At 33.9% G+C, this 15,101-nt stretch overlaps 1 protein-coding gene across 1 annotated transcript in view; it reads right to left on the bottom strand.

The window, feature by feature from the left end:
• Positions 1 to 350: 350 nt before the first annotated feature.
• LOC132548157 (carbohydrate sulfotransferase 15-like) overlaps positions 351 to 15,101 on the bottom strand; it is a 48,588-nt gene continuing 33,837 nt past the window's right edge. The window contains exons 2-8 of the mRNA XM_060211980.1: positions 12,613 to 12,838; positions 6,366 to 6,594; positions 5,874 to 6,068; positions 4,769 to 4,928; positions 2,837 to 2,996; positions 985 to 1,132; positions 351 to 550 (exon numbers count right to left, since the gene is read on the bottom strand). Of these exons, the coding sequence (XP_060067963.1) occupies positions 351 to 550; positions 985 to 1,132; positions 2,837 to 2,996; positions 4,769 to 4,928; positions 5,874 to 6,068; positions 6,366 to 6,594; positions 12,613 to 12,838 (1,318 nt within the window). The remainder of the gene's footprint in view (positions 551 to 984; positions 1,133 to 2,836; positions 2,997 to 4,768; positions 4,929 to 5,873; positions 6,069 to 6,365; positions 6,595 to 12,612; positions 12,839 to 15,101) is intronic.

Raw genomic sequence — 15,101 nt, 5'->3', positions numbered from 1 at the left:
ACCGTTCAATACTTTATTTATTTTTTAACCAATTTAAAATTTTGAATGGATCCCTGTATAATACTTTGACGTTATTTTGAAACACCTTGATCGATGTTACGTCAAGCATTGCAGATAACATTGTCCACACAGATAACATATATTATACTTGTAAGTCAATAAATTAGATAACTGTGAAAAAAAACTGATAAAAGTACAGCAGAAAAAATCATAATAACATTATTGACAGATAAATATTCTTAACGACTTCAATGGCCTCATCTGCTTTCTGTCACACGTACTGCAGAGCGTCCAATTGGTAAATGGTGACTATGAAAACATAACAAAAAATTACAATATGTTTATAATTATCACAAAATATTGCTATTCTCTTCCCATAAAAAGCGTTTGTCATGAAGCATGCCGGCTAATTCTTCTGTATACCTTTGGAATATTTTGTGGAGGAAGAGTTTTGTCTCTGGTAGCATTTTTCCTACCTCTTTCTTGTGTTTGGTTTTTCTTCTTACAGGTGCCTTGGAAATTTTCTTTAAATCTTTGTCTTTGAGTTCGTCTGAAAGAATGCAAAACACTATTTGATTTATATCAGACACTTACAATACCTATCCAACAGTCTTTTCAGTTAAGCAACCCGAGTAATTGTGAATCAACGCTTGCCTGAATGAGACTTTGAGACCATTTTAACATTTACAATATAAATAAAGCTGTATTTATGGTATAAACAGGTAGAAACAAGTAGGTATTGTATTGATTTATAACCGTTAATTTTGTGATATTTCCGCCTTACTGACCTTTTGTCAATGCACCTACAAATGTATTATCTGCCTTCTGGCCATTCGTATTTCACGACTAATGCATTTAGTGCTACCTCTCGTCCGCTGATCTCATCTTTTAAGTCCGTCTTACAAGAATATATAATATGATTATTTATTTAAAATACCTTTGAGGGCTTTGTTATAAAAACTTAAGTCATTTAAGACCACTTACCAACTTGTAGAAAGTTAAATATCTTACGAAGATAGAATGCCATATTGCTTGAATAATCTTCGGTACGTATAATTAGAAACTGTTCCCTCGGAAACACAGAAAACCATTCCTTCAATAGCACAGAATAAAAACTACCATGGATTGGAAACTGAAAAATATGACATATAAGTTTATAGAATCTTCAACGATATATATCTTATTTGTGGAATATGGCATGGACGAATGTTATAATTAAATTATTTTTTTTTATTTCAATGTGTATGCAAACTTTTTTTTATGTAGAACATAACAAAGAACAGGTTAGTTGGTAAATGTTTTAGACAGTAGTTATAATGATCTTGTGAACTTTGAAAGCATATGAATTATTCCTATTTCTTTATATCGTGTTTTTATGTTAAACGAAGGAAGTGCAAGTATATGAAACTAGTTGCATTTTCACAAAAGTTTTTAAGCTGGATAGATGTTATAAAGGGAATTACGCCATTGTGCGAGAAATTAGCAAATGTCTTGGCATGGTCATTTAAGCCAACTCGACAAGAACGCCAGCAAACGTCTGGCTCCGTCGACATCGTTTTATTTGATTTATCGAAATTGCTTTAAACTTCATTATTTTTCCCGGTTCTACTTTATGGAGGAAGTATCATATGTATCTTTTCGTATGCGATATGAAGTTCGGCATGTTCGATGGTTATCAGCATGTTTTAGACTTCGCTTAAATAACAAACAAACTTTGTGCTTATATTGGAACTGTAACTCTTATACTAGTTAATCAGGTTTTATATGGTGGGTGTAGTCGACAAAGCAAAAAACAAAAAAAAACAAAAACAAAAAAAAAAACAAAAACAAAAACAAAAAAAACAAACAAAAAAAACATGTTCTTCCAAATCGGCTAACGTTATTCTCCTTTTCAAAATTTAAACAAAATAAGAGAATTACCAGGAGATACCTGCAAAAAGTACAAGGAGTAAAAAATGACCAGGTGTTCCGGAAGAGTTTGAACAAAGACACATGCTATATACTTTTATTTATCTTTTGACCTCGTTCCATCAATTTTGATTTTTATAATTCATGTCACATTTTTTCGTTCCATATTTTTTGTGAAGGCTATAAATAGAATATAATGATGCAAACACTGAACCGTTCTGAATCTTCCATCGTTTTCGTTTGCGTTCAGGATTGTCTTCCGTCTGCACATGCCTTGTTTAAACTGTAATTAATTTCTTTGAAGACCTTTACTAAATGTTCAGTGTAAAAGCTGCATTCAGATATATTTTGGTTCGTGTCTTTTGCATTTTCATTGTGACTGTTAGCAAATTATCTTAAAATTTCTGTGATGTGATAAAAGAGGTCGGAGTACATCATTGACAATGAGGTTGATTAATTTTTCTTTATTCAAGAAGTAGGTATAGATGAAAAGGAAGTGTAAACTCTTTATTCATCACTGAAGTTAAATGATTGATTCGTCGTAATGTTATAAAATTTTAACGAACATGGTCTACCAGTTAATGTAGTTCTGCGTTATAGAATATTTTTTATTGACAATGTCCTGCGCTCATAAGGCAGAGCAATCTGTTTAACAAAGCATCTGTTTTATTCATATTTTGTTAGTGTATCTATACAGTAATATGTGTTTTGCCCCTGAGGAAGCAAACGATTATTGGCATTGATAAGCAAATAACCAAAAATAAAAAAGTCAAAAGTAGTAATAGATGAAATCGAATGACATGATGTGAGTCTGTATACAGTCAACTTTTACGATTCGGAATTTCTAGCTTGTGCCAACCAATCATACAATGTAACAGTATAAGAAACTAAAATGGTATGTACGTCATCTTAAGATTACATTACTTACACTTTTAAAATGTTCCAGGAGTGATTCATTGAATAAGCAAGCTCTCATACTGCCTACGCTGTTCACGCAATTCAGAAGGAATGTAAAATTGCCAACGGCATGATGATGGAACTCTCTTGCACTGTTGCCTAGACGGCGGAACAAGTAATGGCTGTACGTCCTGTGCAAATACCAATAGATATATTAGTGTACGCATCATTCCATTTCCTTTCCACATAAGCAACATTTATCTCTTCTTTTTTTTTGTAAATTCATATTGCTACGTTTGACACTGGTGAGACTCTGACAAGGTCAATTTTCCTGCCATTTAATCTGTAATCGAGTCGGAGAAAAGTAAATTTGCTTCGAATTAATGCCTGGTTTCCTTTAAGACACATACATGCATTTCGTTCTGTATCTCCATCAAAATCAGGTCGAATTCAAAAATTGAAACAAAATGCATGCCTATTATGATATTTACGTTACACAAGTTTTAAAAGCATTGTCATTGCCGGTGAGACAGACATAATCATACATTAAAAGTGAAAATAATGATAGTTTATATGAGAATTTAAATTACGATAGAGATAAAAAAAAATCATGATAAGTGAAGATGTATCTAATGTCTATATGGGAGGGGGAATTTGCGAAGCAAACCTACATTCTAAATCACTTTAAATAAGCAATAATGTTATATTCATTTAATTCATTAAAATCCAAATAAGATTTCTTAAAATAAAGAGACCCGTCGGGTACAATAAATTACTATCGTTAGCACCAATAATATACTAATTTAAATGAAGCAACGTATCACGAATCTTTGATTTATAAATTCATGTGCAAACATAATAGTGCACACTTTGTAACCTCGGAAAGGCAAGTTGAGTGCGAATCCAGATTCTCAAATTCAGAACTGTTTATGGCAAAAAATCCCAATGATGCATGCCACACAACTACGGCAACCACTGATCAAATGACTCAGACATTCTTAGGAATGTTCTGACATATGCAAATCCATGTTGACGTAAGTCGCAGGAGAGTTTGACTCTGACACAGACGTTACCCTAAACCACCCAGAACATGTTCTTTTAAGCATCCGCTACATTAGATAAGGCCCTTCAATGCTTCATAATGCCATCTGAGACCATAATGCACATTTCGTCGAACCAACGACGTTGAATTCCGCTTAGGACAGTGTAATGTTCTCCCTACGGTTCATACGTTCACGACCGTGACAACCATAATATGAAATCTGTTAATCTCTCAGACTAGTCCCTGTTGGTGAATTGCAGAGGTCTCTTGCATCCTGCTACTCACACAACGCTATGAAATTGGAGCAAAGCTGGACGGATAAAGGGACGTCGTCGAGGTTGGATATTGGTCTCCCACAATCTGTTTCACATGTTTCGGAACTGATCCGTCTTTGCCAATGAATGCTTCTAGTGGTGTATAGAGGATTAGAACCATTTACGCAAAAGCAATAACCATACAGCTTATCTTGCTGCATGGCGTCACAAGCGTGCGTCTTGTTCACATGCGGTCGTGCTCGGATAGTGAAAACGCATTTATTGTATTAATGTGCACTCAAAAATCTTGCTAAGTTTTGAAATATTCCAGCATCTAACATACCGAACGTACGAAAAAGTTCATTTTCGCGCATACGTCTCATGTCCTTGGTATTTTGTCCCGAAACAATACCGATAAACATAAAAACGTTTAGTCTGTTCACTTAGTATGCGTTGCCAGTGTTCGAAAAAGAAAGAAAGAAATCATTGAAGACTATCAAAGCAAACATGTGAAAGTATTTCCCATTAGAACAAGGTTTGAACACTTCAAAATATTTTTTGAACCATGCGGCTTCTTTTTCTATTTTGACACACATATATTGAATACCGTTCTGATTGTACACATAGATAATAAAAAACTGACATTTGCCAGATGTAGAGGCAATACCTTTCGGCAGGTTCTCTTAAAATGACGATTAACTTAAGGCCAGGATTTATGTGATGAATGAGATGTGGTGTGGTGTATACCGGCTCTGACAAGGTTGCGTCATTCTGAGGAATATATTTCCAGTAATACATGCCCCAGAGATCCATTGGATCAGCATGGCCTGCAAATAAAAGGGAGCTTCAAGTGATTTATGTTTCGGTAAATGTATATCAATATGCAGGGTTGCAGCTAACTGAAAAGAAGAATAGCGGAAATGCAGAGCACAATATAAGACAGTTCCTATGGGATTCGAGAAACATGTTCCGTTTTACTCCCATTTATATCTATATGCAGGTACCACTGACGCTACACCATTGTTCACGAATGTTTTAAGCTTTTAATTGAAGATATCGCTAACAAATTGCACAGCATCAGAGATAACACACAAATACGGAACGTCATTTTGTGATATATCTGGTTACAACTTTCCAATTGAACAGGCAGATAATTTCAGTTGCTATCGACGTGATAAAAGTGCATTGGAACACACCAGTGCAATGTTAGATTATAGATAGTTTTGGAAATAGTTTATAGTTGAAGAAGTGATAGCATTTGATGGTTTGATATTGATACTTGTTGTTGGCATCTTATTTTGTTTATGTATAAATCATCAAAGCCTATTTTTATGCCAAAATGCAGCTGTTATAGATTATCAAACCACTAAAGGTCACCAGTGTATATGGATGTTTATTTGATAACTCGTGTATACTGTACTCGACTCGAACACATTTATTGCTATCGTAATATTTTGGCGCTGGTGATAGGATCCCTATAGGAAACATAAATCAGCAAAGATTAGCTCAGCAGACGTTATCAGAAGAAATAGGTTGAGATTGATCACAGAATCCAAATAAGCCTTTTATCTTAACTGTGGGCCCATCTGCGGCGGCTAGGATCCGGGGATTATTTTGGAAGGCTGTCTTATTTTAAAATAATAAATTCATCTGCATATTTAAAGCTGATTTTAAAATCAGTCAGGTATATATTACAGAAATAATTGAAACGTTCTGAACCAGACAAAGACTCTTCATTCACATCTAAGTCACATAGAAAATAGAACCCTTACCTGTAATCGTATGATGATATGATTCGTCAGTCATTGTATCAGTATCTTTCGAGTAGTACTTAAACCTGTCATTGGAGGATCGTGGTATTTGGACTTTTCTAGCGTTTCTAACGAGTGAAATGTTGTCACTTTTAAAAAGGGACACAAATTGGTCAAACGTTCGGAACTTTTGGCAATACTGTGCAAATGTTTCACCTACAACAAAACAAAGATAAAACATATATCATATGAAGTAGTTCTGACAGATACGAATTCATATTAAAACTGATTTATTTATCATTTGAGTTGTAACATGATGTGAAGAGGTGTTATTTAAATCTGGGAAATTCAAGGTAAGCAATGCACACACTAGATATTGTTCCCTTATCTACAACGAAACATGCAAACACAAAGTTTGCTTTGTGTCTCATTTTAAAGGATATTATATATTTCAAATAACGAGATAACGTAGATATTTTTTTTTTTTGAAGTAGGAAATAAATTTATATCTACATTTGCCATAACGGCCCCAACTCCAGTAGATTGTTTCTTTATTCAGGAAGCCATGGACGTCAACAATACTTGGATGCATGGTGACCCTTGCAAATAGATCCGTTGTTCCAGACTTTGCGGCCCCAATAATGTGGAAATAAGGCAAACATTTGAGAGATGTTTCACCATTACTACTATTTCGTTCATTCCAACAGGGATTTTGGTAGTTTTCAAGAAATTTTGGAGGTGTCTGAAACACAGTAAAAATTACAAAGTAAGTGGGTAGGCAACCTAATCAAAATCACATCTGCCTCCGTGCCTTGAGTGATGATGTTCTGACTAAGCCCCATGGGAATCACCGCCCAGGCCAGCTAAACGCGTTGCCGTATTTAAGACTGTAAAATGATTCACGAAATATATTATTAGAACATACCAGAGAGCTATTGAAAGACTGTGCTAACGAAGCAAACGAGAAGGTGTAATGTTTTTAAAGTATGTAACGTAATTTGAACGGAATCATAACAAAACAGTCAAGTCAGCACTTCAAAATATTTAAAAAGTTTGCATTGCCGGAGCTAACAGAACACCGTTTACGGTCATTTTGTATATTTCGTACTGGTCAGAATTAAGAAATATTTCAAGAAACTATGACATATGCTAACAAAGAGTGGTCAGTAGAACGGCTGTTTCAACTGGACATGAAATAAAATGCAATCTTATTTTGATTAAATCCTTTAAAAATTAGATTGTCGTAGACATCTGACCAAAAAAGATCTTTATTTTAAACAATTTCATTGATACAGCAATATATATGTGACAACGGAATTGTGCATCAGGCGGAGACTATTTAAGTCACAGTGGCACAAGACAAAATACATTAACGCACAATATAGTCATTCGATAATGAATATGCAATATAGCACAAGGGAAGCAACTCCAATCTTCCTTAATTTGGTTTCCTTCACTTAAATATTTGAAATCAAGAATTTATTGAGTTACATAACTTTGATATCTACTAAAATACATGAAAAATTATATATAATTTATCCCTAGGCTAAATATTTGTAAATATTTGTTGAGATTAGATTTCTTTTCAAATACAGTCCATTTCATTATCATCAAGGCCATCCCTTGATGAGGCACGGGAACGCAATCTCAACATATAATTACATTATGTAAAAATATAGATCTGAGTTGATATATACTTATTGTTTATATTTTACACTATATAGGAGGTTTCCTACCATAATGAATTAAACATTTAAATAAAAAAAAAAAAAAACAAAATCGTGAAAACACCAACTCGGCAACGTAATCATATTTCAGTCTCAAATTCCATAAAACTAGGACAAAATATGAACAAAAGAAAGATTTACACGGTGACTCCTGCAAAAAGTACAAGAATAAGACCAGGTGTTCCGGGGGAGTAAGCGTCTTCTTCTTCATCGACGACACTTAATTTGATACTTCATCCACGCTTCTCAGTAATAATAATAATGATAAATATCATTTATTCATAGGAATAAAAAAAAAGTGATATTGAATTAATGGAAACAAATCATAACACAACAAATAACACAGTTTACTCTTAATGTTTTAAGATGTGTTACCATTTGGAGATCGAATTAATTACACAGTATATAGTCACATGTTATAAATTTACATGAAATATTTATAGTTCTCTTAGAATGTTCGAAACCTGTTTGAACTACGAATGAAATTGGAGAAAAAGATACATCTCAAACCCATCGAGGATAACATCTAATGGTAGATGGTCATGGGTTTCATGCGCAATGTTTTGGTATAATGTGACGCGAATATCAGTTAAGGTCAAACAATCCAAGTAAAATATTATTTCAAAGCTAAAGCCCCATGCACATGATCCAGACTCTACAAAATTGTTTTTATGGAACTTATTATTTAAATTACTACAGTTTCTAAATTGCTAAATGTAATATTAATTTACTGTTTTGCAGTTATTTTAAATACATCTGTAACTGTGTTGAGACTTGATTTGGAGAAAATAATATTTTAATTAAGAAAATGAGTGATCATTTGGTAAATCTGTGGCAAATATTATTGAAACAATTTAACATAGATAGACAGAAATTATTAAATAATGTGGCTGTTCAACAAAGTGGGGGTTCTAACAGTACGGTGAAGATATCTTTAAGAGCTGTATCATTCAAATTTGGATCAATAATTTCTTTAAGATAACATTTGTAAGGATGGTTTCAAAACGTTTCGGCATAAAACAGTCAATATCAAACCTTTGTATAGGAACCAACTGGCAACTGAAACAACTTAAACAATTGTTACATAATTACTGAAGTACAATTCCAGTGGATGAGTCAAGTACCAAGTTCGAGACGTAAAGGGATCACTTAAACTCGGTGATTGGAAACGACAATTACGAATAGTTGAATGCCGATGCAAAAACGCTGATCAATGATTCTCTTCCGTATAAAATGAATCTCAGAAGGAAACTGTTAACTCTGATCACCAAATTGGTGACGGCATTGATCCTCAGGTCTGTGCATGATACTAGTTCGTGAGTCAGGTTAGCCATTACCGAAGTGTCCACACTTAGAAATGGTGTCCAACGATAATTGTTTTCTTTTTTAGAACAATAAGTATTAAAGTACAACATCAATGGTAAATGTATTTTACGTCGGTAGCCAATTCGCTCATCGGAAAAACAGAAGGGGGATCAATGCGATTGTTACATGTAGAAAAGCCTAGTTCCTAATTGAGGGTGTCACAGAGACCTTTTCTTATCTATTTGCTACCTTCAAAGAATACAAAGGATCAACACAAAACAACAAATTATCCATTCAGTTATAGTCTTCAAACGTAATGAAATACAATGCTATTACACGGAGTAAAACGAAAAGTGTTAACTAGAGTAGACGGGAAATGATATGGACCAATAAGAGTGAGTAACATAAGCTGAGCACTTGTTTTGCCATTGTTGTAAAAATGGAAACGTAAAGTATATTACAAACAAGCATACTGTATATTGCTAAAATAAAACCTTTCCCCTACCGACCCCACAAGCTATTACACAATGTGTGATGATATGTTACGTTAACTGTTATGTGTGAGATTTTATCAAATCCTGCAAGAAATGAAGCAGCTAGAGCCTTAATAGCTATATTCTACCCGTATAAATGTTAACTGATGTTGACTAATCCTGAAACTTTTCAAGACATTTTAGTGCATTAAAATGTGTGGGTTTTTTATGATAATCCGCCGCTAAAGCTCTGACAAGGTTTTGCTAAAGAAGCATGTGGTAAGTAACCTAGACTTTGACCAAACATGTTCCAAATGTTAAACATTTTAAATAAAAAATACGATTTTCTAGAAATAGTAACGTTTACTTTGACTTTGACTAAACGAAGCTGACACTGCAACTCGTTGATGAGTTTGATGAGAATCCGTCAAGGAATTAAGCTGCTAGAATGCTGGAAACACGTTTCTAAAAACAGTAACAGCGTTCTTGACGTTGACTCAACAACTCTGAACCCCGCCCTCACCCCATATACCACAAACCATCCTGAACCCCACTCACCCCATATACCACAAACCATCCTGAACCCCACCCTCACGCCATATACCACAAACCATCCTAAACCTTACCCTATATACCACAAACCATCCTGAACCCCTCCCTCATCCCATATGCCATCAACCATCCGAACCCCATCCTCACCCATATACCACAAACCACCCTAAACTTCACCCTCACCCCGTATACCAGCAACCATCCTGAACCCCACTCTCACCCCATATACCACAAACCATCCTGAACCCCATCCTCACCCCATATACCACAAACCATCCTGAACCCCACCCTCACCCCATATACTTCACGATAATTCACTAAACCATGATCACATGATATTGATCTCGTTACCAAGCAAACGGTTAATGTATCAACAGAAGTTCAACAGAAAAAGCCTTAGCTTTGTGCCGAATAGGTTAATTGTAAGCTATGTACTCTACGCATCAACGGAGTATTTTTTCATTATTGTATGTAGTATTAATTGAGGTGAAATTACTTCATTTATTTTCTGCTACACTCTTGATATATTTTTTTCGAAATAATTTGTCAGTGCTCACATTTCTACACTAAATATTTATTGTATCTTGCAGTGAAATATATGATGACATAACTTATAGAAACAAGTAGTGGACTATATATGATATTTCACAATAAACTATTTAATATCCGTCATGAGTTAGTATCTATATCTTATGACTTGTGAAACAGGTCAAAAACGTAAAAAGGCAAGACGCGGCTTGTATAGTTAAGCATGCGATTTACGGTTTTAACTGCCATGTCAAACACTGTATTACAAAAAAGACGTGCATTACACTCAAGTCAGAGGAAGCCACCAGCAAACTTTATCACATGATTATGATCCCATTGAAAGGATTTGTGAGATCATTAAGACAGGCTGTCAGACAAAATGATGTTGCTGTTCGACAGAATGTTCGTGACAAACAGGATTTGACCGAACGACAGAGTTTGGTCTTTGCCGATCTACAGCTTCCAGGTAAAATCCTGAAAGATCTGGTATATATATATTGATTTACTCACGGAATAAAACGTGTATCGTAGTGTAGATATGTTTGTGAAATTTATTTTTATTCAAGAATATTACGTTGACATTATATCATCTAGTTGTTGAATTTTCTTTCGATCATTTAAATTTAGGCCCTTATTAATTCAACATTTAGCTCTAGTTTATCTAACTCTTAATTTGTAATAAAAAGTGTTATTCAAATGCATTCATTTTTACAATTTTTTTTAATCAATTGGCTTACGAAGAGCTGCTTTTTTTTTTTTATTTTGTTCTATTTTTTTTTCTTTGTATTATTGTATTCTAGAATAGTGCGTACACCACTATTAACTTATATAAGTAATTGACATACGAAATCAGCATTTTTTTAATTCTGGAATAGTGCGTATATCACTATTAACTTATATAAGTAATTGACATACGAAATCAGCATTTTTAAATTCTAGAATAGAATCACTGTTGATTTATAGTAGTAATTGGCATAAAAACCCGCATTCTGTTTGTGTTTTACTGTTGTATTCTTCTAGAATAGAAATAGAATATATTGCACTTGTAAGTTAAGAGTACGATGTGACACGAATATCAATTTTACGATTTAATGTAGAAAACCATTCAAAAAGGATATGAATATATGCATGTGAATATGAGATTCTCTTCTGAATGGGTCTAAATAGTGACATGGTTTAGATTAAAGGGTAATACATCTGTATGATGCAGTTCAATAAATTATTGTTCTATGATTTGTCGAAATGTATTGCATATTTAAATTTGAACGGTGATGGTTACCTGTGAATGAGTAAAACAATGTATATATGACAACAAAGGTTAAAAATCATGGCAATAAAATACAGCAACCCATTCATTTAAAGAATCAGTAAAAGAAAACTATCTACTATTAATGCCAGCCTAAAACAACCCTAATCAAGTTTATCTGGAAAGATGTTATGGTGACACAATGTGGGTACCATCACATTCAAAGTAATTCAAAATGTAAGTAATAGTTTCTGTTGTCTTTATAGAACACATAATGGGGAACTTCCGGATATGGGGGTTCTGTTTGTAACTATCTAATACGTATACACAGTGAAATAACGAAATGCTAGGCTTACTTATACTCTACCTAAGAACGTATTATTCGATAAGTAATAAATATGTATTATTACGTTTTATTGACTTTGCAGAACATAGGCAGTTTCACTAAATTGTTCGCATGAAAAATCATATAGCAATTTAAAGAACATTGAGCATTTTCATCGGAAATATCTATATGACGTAAGAATATGTTTACAATAAAACACAGACAATATCACAACAAACATTGAAATTATCATCATTAGGAAAGTATAATATATAAAAACTAAGACACATTGCAGACTTGGCAGATTTTAAAAACGAACGGAATTGCTTCAAACACATCCAGCGATTATTGTTAGTGATCAAAACTGAAACATTATATTTGTTCCTTTGTCAGAAAGAAACCAATGACTTAGAAGAGAATTTGTCGAGTCGAAACTCTTCTGCCAATCGAACTGGATAAGGAAATTCTACAAGTATGTACCAATATGTTAAAAAATGCGAGTGTTCCATTCATTGCAGTAACTTATAGTGATTTGTACAAAATGCTGAGTACAGGTAACAATGTTATCTTACATGTTATAAAGGTTGTATTTGTTATTTCTTACCATACACAATATATCGTCGATTTTATTGTGCCTAATCTTACTGGAACAGCCGTACTTATGGTAGCCTGTTTCTTCCATTGATGAATCAGGAACTATTCTTTGGCTAAAGATCGGTCGGGAGTTCTGTAGTAATGGCCTTGCAATGCCCTTGTATACGTTATATGTATATAGGTACATAACGAAACAACAGACGATCCCACATGCCGCCACGCTGTTCACAACGCGTCTGTAAAATAAAAAGAAAGTACCCCTTAATAAAGAAGGATCGATCTTGCTGTCAAGCACTATCGAAGTTGAAAGAAAAGATCCAAGTTGGTTATGATGAATTTCATAAAATTGGAAACGAAGGGAAAATAATTTTACCTCTAATAAGCTGTCATCTTTGCGGAATTCAAATAGTAATAGTAACAAATGACAAAACAGTTTGTTAACAAAGTGATCTTTACCGAATACATGCCATGGTAATTGTCCACAATATAACACACATAAAGCTGGGTTTTTTGTATTTCTATGCTTTAAATAATCTCGACGACTTAGACCGTCGGTGCTTACAGCTTATTAGTGACCTCACTTAACACAAGGACTATTTCACGGATATCCGTCTTCCGTTCATTACAAACGTAGCAGAGTAATTCCGTAAAGTGGTGATTTTAGCGATCTGGAACATAATAGCCACGCGCGTTTTTACACACAAATAGCACATCGCAATTTATATTTGTGTTATCTACCATAACAGCTACAAAGAACATGAAATCACTTGCAAATAGTACGTTACACGAGATTGCTTTTCATATACGTTAGACTGAAATGAGTTACTAACGAATAGATTAAGTATTTATTTATTGATTTATCTATTTATTGGTATAAATTTAAGATATAATCAATAATGTGTATTGTATGCTAAGAGATATTCACTTACTCATCATCTTCTCTTTAGCAATTCGTGACAAAAACATTGGAAATTGAAAAAAATACCTCTTGATTCATTATTTCAAATATACATTTATCATGCACTGTGAGGATCTTATATAATGTAACTATTATTCCCTTAATATAATTACTTTAGTGTAGCCTATTGAGATTATGTTAACCTTCATTCATTTGATGACTTTTCCTACCTTCCATCCCCTACTATGATTAAAGAGTTCTAGAAGGATCATCCAATTATTCAATATAGCTTGATAGATTATTTTTTTTAGATTCCCGAATTCTTGATAACAAGCGTATTTAGATATTAAAGCATTTTGTACAATCAAACCTGAGATTTTAATAGATTCCGACCAAACAAAGTTATGATCATGTATCAATGAAAAAAATCATTGTTCATATATAAACAATAATTAAATATAACACACATTTTATAAAAAAAAAACTATTCCCAATCAAAGTGAATGTATAAATAATAATATTATACAGTATAATGCATACTTGCAAAGCCTACACTACTCATCTAAATGGTAAGAAAATATGGTGGTTCTGCCCTTATGGCTGTTGTTTTATCAGATTTAAAGTAAGTGCAAAATATATTGGCTGCTGAACAGTGAGACCCAATATTTGACAAAACAAAAAGTTTGGTATACGTAATCTTTACTTTCCGTGATACAACGCCAAGTCTTACACTGTAAGTCATAAAGTATGATTTGGGAGAAATTCAACCCCATGGACAGGTCTGGGCCTTATTTATTGGCGTAGTCCGTGCTTTCTTACAGCTCTAGGAGTTTATTATCAACTCTTACACCGGAATAGATACGGTGGACAGGAAGAAAAGACGACAGAACCCAGTGGTAAAAAAATCATCTTAAGTAAATGCCAGAGAACTGTCATTTCTTCATACCTTAGGCAAGCAATTCACCAAAGGTTTACAGACACTACGGCAACACCAAGTCGGTAGATATAAACGCGACCTTAGTACGTGTTAAGATGAAGGATTTCATTTTCATTTTTGTCCACTGCAAAGCACATATATACAAACAGATGCAACAGAGAGATGAAAATCCTTATTCAAAACACATCATACTTATCCCAGCCATAATCCCTACAGATGATTATTACACGCCGTACATAGTAAATTGAATTAAACACATACCTAATGACTGTCAGCATGAGTATGGCACAGTGATGCGGTACTACATTAACTTTACAACACATGGTTCAGCCATTTGCAATATAAATCTGACTTTCAATATCGTTTTAGTTTTGTTTTCGGTCTCCGTTGAGAGGTCCAGACACATGCTTTATAGAATTATCGATATGTCAAACGGTTTTATTAATAAACGTGGTATTCCCGTGATGTCTGGGAACCTTCAAGAAACGATTGCACCAGCAGGTTTAGACTTATAGCAGCTCTTTGGTAAGTAATCAAAGGGATTTTCCTTCCCTGCGTTTTCGTCGTGTTTGGCTTCTCATTGCTTCGGTAGTACAATGTAGCAATATAGCTATCACGCCCATCGCACAGTCCTGTGAAACAATCATATCATATATTTGCAAAT

The sequence above is a fragment of the Ylistrum balloti genome, unplaced genomic scaffold (genome assembly GCF_031769215.1).
Source record: "Ylistrum balloti isolate Yb309-2 unplaced genomic scaffold, AGI_CSIRO_Ybal_v1 Utg370006, whole genome shotgun sequence".
In the NCBI taxonomy this organism is placed as follows: Eukaryota; Metazoa; Mollusca; class Bivalvia; order Pectinida; family Pectinidae; genus Ylistrum; species Ylistrum balloti.
This window is presented reverse-complemented; position numbering and strand designations above follow the sequence as displayed.